At 31.4% G+C, this 5969-nt stretch overlaps 1 protein-coding gene across 1 annotated transcript in view; it reads left to right on the top strand.

The window, feature by feature from the left end:
• LOC106471990 (dynein intermediate chain 2, ciliary-like) overlaps positions 1-5969 on the top strand; it is a gene marked incomplete at its 3' end in the record, with an annotated part of 70048 nt that overhangs the window by 31032 nt on the left and 33047 nt on the right. The window contains exons 7-9 of the mRNA XM_022400603.1: positions 1473-1687; positions 4272-4373; positions 4769-4858. Of these exons, the coding sequence (XP_022256311.1) occupies positions 1473-1687; positions 4272-4373; positions 4769-4858 (407 nt within the window). The remainder of the gene's footprint in view (positions 1-1472; positions 1688-4271; positions 4374-4768; positions 4859-5969) is intronic.

Below are 5969 nucleotides of genomic sequence, written 5' to 3' on the forward strand. Positions count from 1 at the left end.
AACTCCATAAAGAATGTGTTTGGGTGCCTCACGAACTCTCTGATGATCATTGTTTCCAATGTATGAATGTTGCTTCATTTCTTCTGGCATATAATGCACATGAACCATTTTTTGATAGAATTGTCACTGGTGATGAAACTTGGATTCTCTATGTGAATATTCAATGCCAGAAACAATGGCTCAGTCCTAGACAAAAAACACTTTTGACCCAAAAACCTGGACTCCATCCACAGAAAGTGATGCTTTGCATTTGGTGAGACATCAAAGAAGTAATTCACTTTGAAATCCTCAATCCACAGCGAACTATCAATGCAAAGATCTATAGTTAGCAACTAGAACATTTAAATCAAGCCCTTAATCAGAAATGCCCTTCACTCAGCAATCAGAAAGGTGTTCTTCTTCTCCACGACAATGCACATCCACATGTGGCATGTTTGATGCAACACAAGATTATGGAGTTGGGTTGAGAAGTTCTCCCTCATTCACCATATTCTCCAGATATGGCACTATAAGATTACCATATTTTTCATTCGCTCCAACATAATCTTAATGGGAAAATGTATGCAAATGTGAAAGGAGTTAAAGAGGACATCAACATGTTTTTGCTTCAATGCCAAGCGATTTCTTTAATCAGGGCATTAACAACTTGATTGTAAGATGGAAAAGCATCATTGATAAGAATGGAGACTATTTCATTTACTAAATGTTTTGTTTTGATTTATAAGTTGTTCAGGTTTTTCGTGTAAAAAAAAATGGTGACATTAATTTCTTGATGACCTAATACAATTCCACCCTTGATACAGGAACTAAGTTCAGGGTGAAGAGCATACCTGCTTTGGATGTAGTGTGGTTCCCCCCACTCAGGTACCACTCTTATCTTGGTACAGCCATGATCTTTGCAGATGCTTTTTGTATGGATAATGCCCTCACTGACCCCTCCATGTTCTCAATGTAGGATTCTAGCTCTAAGTGGGAGTGGAAGTATGTATGTTTTGGAAGTTAACATTTTACTAAATTGAAAATGTTTTTCTGATCATACTTGCCCCTTCTCACACTCTCCTGCTCTTCCTCCCCACTAAGAGCCGGTGTTAGAGACTGGGATAGTGTTAGTCTCGAAAAAGTTATAAAATTATCTGAATGAGGTGCTTGTATACAGTACCAGGAGGGCACATTGACATAGATAGAGAATATCATGAAACATATGTCACCAAGGCAATTGAATGGGGTATAAAAGACTGGAGCAAGCGAGAAATAATCTGACCAGTGCTTAGATGGGCAAAGTGGAGGTAAGTATGATTGGAGATACATTTTCAGTTTAGGAAAATCTTAACTTTCATGATGATATTCATTATGAATTTTAATTCATTGCTGATCGTGGTACTTTACCCATGTAGGTTTACTAGCAAATTTGTCAAATATGTTTTCAATTTATCTGACACATAAAAATTTGTTTTTGTATTATTTCTTATTAGAAACTCTGAAATCACTTGTGGAAACTATAGTAGAATGTGAAGAACATGAATATCATGATGAGGACATAGAAGAAGAAGAAAATGTGCCTCAGGAAGCTGTATTTCAGACAATACCTGGAAGTCTTGCTGAGGAAGATGCATTTAGAGAAACTAGATTAAAAAACAAGTTTAATTTCTATGAACGAGCTGCACAAACTTACAACAATCCTTACAGGGTAAATCTTCAGTTTTAGTGTTTAACATTAAAATTGACTTGCATTCTGTTGAATTAATGAAATATACAATGTATATAAGATTAACATTCTAATATTTTATCATAATGTTATTTATTTGACTGTATGTGTAATGGACATTTATACACAATTTTCTACTTAGTTGATTAAAAATCTGATAAGTTTTAAAATATATTTATTAACCCATTAACTGCGGATGACGTATATTTCCATCATTGAAGTTCTATGGCTCAGCTGCGAATGACGGAAATAACCGTCAGTCGCACATATATAACTATAACTCTATGCGAGTGACGAAAATTTCCGTTTTATTGTGATTGATGGCAACTCAGTTTTATCTGCGAGTCAGGGTATCAGATTGGCACTCCTACCTCCAAGCAATCAGTGCTCAAAAGCTATTTAGTTGGAGAGGGTCATTTCAAATTTTTTCTCCTACCTTGAAATGGCAAAACGGGTTATTGTTGATGAAGAGCTTTGCCAATACCTTTGTGAAAGCAACAAATCAAGATTAGATATATCCTCTGATAGTGAAGAAGAATTTACTAATGAAGTCACAATTGATGATTTATCCGATAATGAACAAAAGAATGTACCAAGTACTTCGCAAATAGAGTGGTCACTCATCGGAAGCAAAAGAAATTTTTTTACTTTTAGTGGAGATTCGGGTGTCAAAATAAAGGAAACCAATCCTGATAATGTTTTGGAGATTTTTTAATCTATTCAAAATGGTGCAATAATACTGAAAATCGTCTCAGAAACTAATGTGTATGCTAATGAAATTTGCTATTTTTCTTATTCTGTGGTCTGAAAGAGACCTTGAAGTATTGATTACTTGGTAGGCTGTTGTAACAGCCCAGTTTAGGTTTTGATACTTGTTTGGTGTTTGAATTTCTGAAGTTTTAGTGCTCATTGATTCATCATTATTGTCTCCTGGCTGTTGATCCTACTTACTATTGTTTGCAAATCAAATATTCGTACTGAGGAGTTGTTTAGATGGTTGACTCAATCTTTGGGTGGAAAGAAGTTTTTTAGTCTGCCTTTGAATATGAAAACACAATTGAGTTTATTTTGCAAGTAGCTTTGTTAATCAGTTTAATGACTTTGTGTCTTATCATGAATGACATTCTTCCTAGATAGGCTATTACTAGGGCCATTTTTTTCGATATATTATAAGTCACTGTTGAAGCATGTTCTAAATTATTAGCATTTTTATTTGACCCCTTCAAACTCATGAATATTTTGTGAACACAGTGTATTCCTAAGTAACTACACTAGGGAATATACTAATTGTTTTATATTGAAATGACAAAGAATTTTTTTTTTTCTAGATAGATGAGCTCACTTGCTATCCATATCTAGAGTATTTCTAAGGTCACTAAATCATTGGAAATAATATCTTGAGTTATCAGTTAAGTTAAATCTTTAGTGCTGATTAATTATCAGAATAAAATGCATTATTCTTTGAGTTGTATACCTCAAAATGCTATATAAAATAGACTTATGCGATATTTTATTTTTGTATCAAAAACTTAGTCTAGTTGAAAGTTCTTGTAAAGTTAATAACCCAGCAAAAGTTGGGTTCTTTCCAGATTCAAAGAGAGAAAAGCAATATAGTTTTCCAATTTTGAAACAACCAAAATGTAATTGATGTTGCAGTGTTTATTTCATGTAAAGTTTCTTATATAAATAATAATATGATCAGTTAAAGATGTATATTTATAAGCTGTGTTGAGCAGCTCGTAATCTCTAACCTTTTGGGTTTTAAAATGCAATATACATTCTTCTTAATATTCATTTGTCATTTTATAATGTGTTATTTGCCTCCCATCTTTTATTTTCTTTTTGTTGTATTTATCTTGCATATAGGATTTTTTTCACAAACTTCCCCCCTAAAAATTTTTGATTATCTCATTTTGTTCATTGTAATATGAGTTGTTGACGTTTGTTCTGTTATAATAGAATCCATACAAAATATTGTATTAACTTTTAACAACACAGTAGTCTCCAAACTAATTACAATATTAGAAAAATAGTCTATTTATTTTATTTAAAAATTTCTTGACTGTTTTTTATTCATAAAGTTTTCATTAGTGCAATTTCTGTTCTGCTTTATTTTGGACCAGTGTTATGTATTACATATGTATAAATCGTATATAATTGAAAAATAATTGCTTTTTGTTTTGTCATTAGCATTTTAGGATGTTCAAGAAAAGCTGTTAGAAATTCCAGCAATTTCTAATTAAAATTCATTTTATATTACAGAAAATTAAAGTTGCTACAAAACAAATCTTTTAAATTAAAATTATGTAAGCTGAAACATTGAACATTAACTTTTCAACCATAGTGTTTTGATTACTGTTTACACGTGTAACGGTTAGTGTGTTTGAAGAATGGAATGAAGAAAGAAGGTCTACCCCTTCCAAGAAAGTCAAGTTAACATATTTCTTGTTTTTTGATTTAATAATTTATCATTTTTTTAGTATCATGCTTGTTTACCTTGTGCTTGTGCTCCCATATAGTATGTGAGGTAGTTGATTTCAACAGATAATTGTCTTTGCTGTAACAGGAGAGAGGCTTCCAGACTCAAACACCACCACGAATCACATTCTCTACCAATGTTACTCAGTGGGAAATCTATGATTCATATCAAGCTGACTTTGAAAAACAGGTACAAAATGTTTTGTTTGAGCAGTTCCCTTCTTCATAAGTATTCTTATTACAAGCCAAGACTTAAGTAATTTACATCCTGATGTTTTAGTATTTTAATAGGTGTAAAAAATTTAAATTGTAAAATTCTATCTGATGCATTTAGTTTTTTTTTCAAAGATGAGCTTGTTTCTCTCGAAAAACTGCCTTCCCATTATCTGGTCAAAAAAAGAACATTTAGGAATTTTGTATTTAATAAACCAGTTTGAGAAAACTTTGCTATTTTTTAAATCTGAAACATTTTATTATTGCTTTTATACCATATATTTCTTCAATAAAAAAATAGTGTCTTTAACATTTCCTCAAGTTATTCCTCAAGTTTTTAGGATACTGAGTAACATAATAATGCTATTACAGGAAAAGGCCAAAGAAAAAAAATCTGGAACACAAGTTACTAAAAAAGATGAAGAGAAAGTAAAGAAAGAGTCATTAAATACTGATATTCAGGTTTGTAAATCTGATTGTATCATAGAATATACATAAGGTTTTGTAATGTAATGAACAAATTGAAATAAAACTGGTTAGATCATTTTCATAAATAAAAGTTACAAATATCATGTTCAGTATGGTGCATATAAATACATGACTGTAGAGAGCCTAGAATATTTTTATTTGTTGCAATATTTGGATAATAATGTCAGAAATTCAAGAGAATAAAGCACATTTCTATCCCTTAGAAATAATTATTTTGAACAGAAATAATATAATTATATATAATCTTATTTCAAATAGGTAATCTTAACTTGATTTAAACGTGATTTTTCTGTACATGTTAGAATAATTCTACACACACCCAAATGCTGCGTAGTTATACAGCATACTTAAGATGGTTGATTTATTTTGATTTTTATCAACTTACTTGTAGCTGTGTGTATGTGTCACATATTTAATATATTGCATCTATCGTGGGTACGAGAGAGCATTGTTGGGAGTGGCAAGAGTGGACTCGTCTTTCTTTAGTGATTGGTGCCCAGTGACCTAATACTGGACGTCAAATCACTAAAAGGTTACCTGTGTATACAATTTCTCATCCTGTCTAGTCTGTCTTGAACAAACATCTTTTCGAACAGATTACAATTGTTGATACATTTACATCCATGAACACATTTGTTTACACTTACATAACTGTTACATGAGAAGCCTCTCAATTCACACTGATATGCAGATGATGTTTAATACAATGTGAGTTGTTTTTGACAGGTGTGTTCAACGTTTGCCTTTCGTTAGCATTCCAAAACTAATATTTTGCAACACGTCCGCAAGTCTAAAGCTTAGCTCATATGAAAGATTAGTCCAAGCATGTGTTTGTTTTAAAGGGGCAGTTTAGCTCGTGAGAAAGCTTAGTTGAAGCATTTGTTTATTTTCAAGTGCTTCAATATCTTATGCAGTATTCTTATGCAGTATTGAATATTGATAGTTTTAATGTATATATATATATATATATATATATATACATATACATATATATAATATATATTGTATAATTTATTAGAAAGTTAGGTTTAACGTCCTTGCTTAGTTTTACTTAGTTTCTTTTAGTTTTTTAATTTACTTAGTA

Source organism: Limulus polyphemus, unplaced genomic scaffold (assembly GCF_000517525.1).
Source record: "Limulus polyphemus unplaced genomic scaffold, Limulus_polyphemus-2.1.2 Scaffold5009, whole genome shotgun sequence".
In the NCBI taxonomy this organism is placed as follows: domain Eukaryota; kingdom Metazoa; phylum Arthropoda; class Merostomata; order Xiphosura; family Limulidae; genus Limulus; species Limulus polyphemus.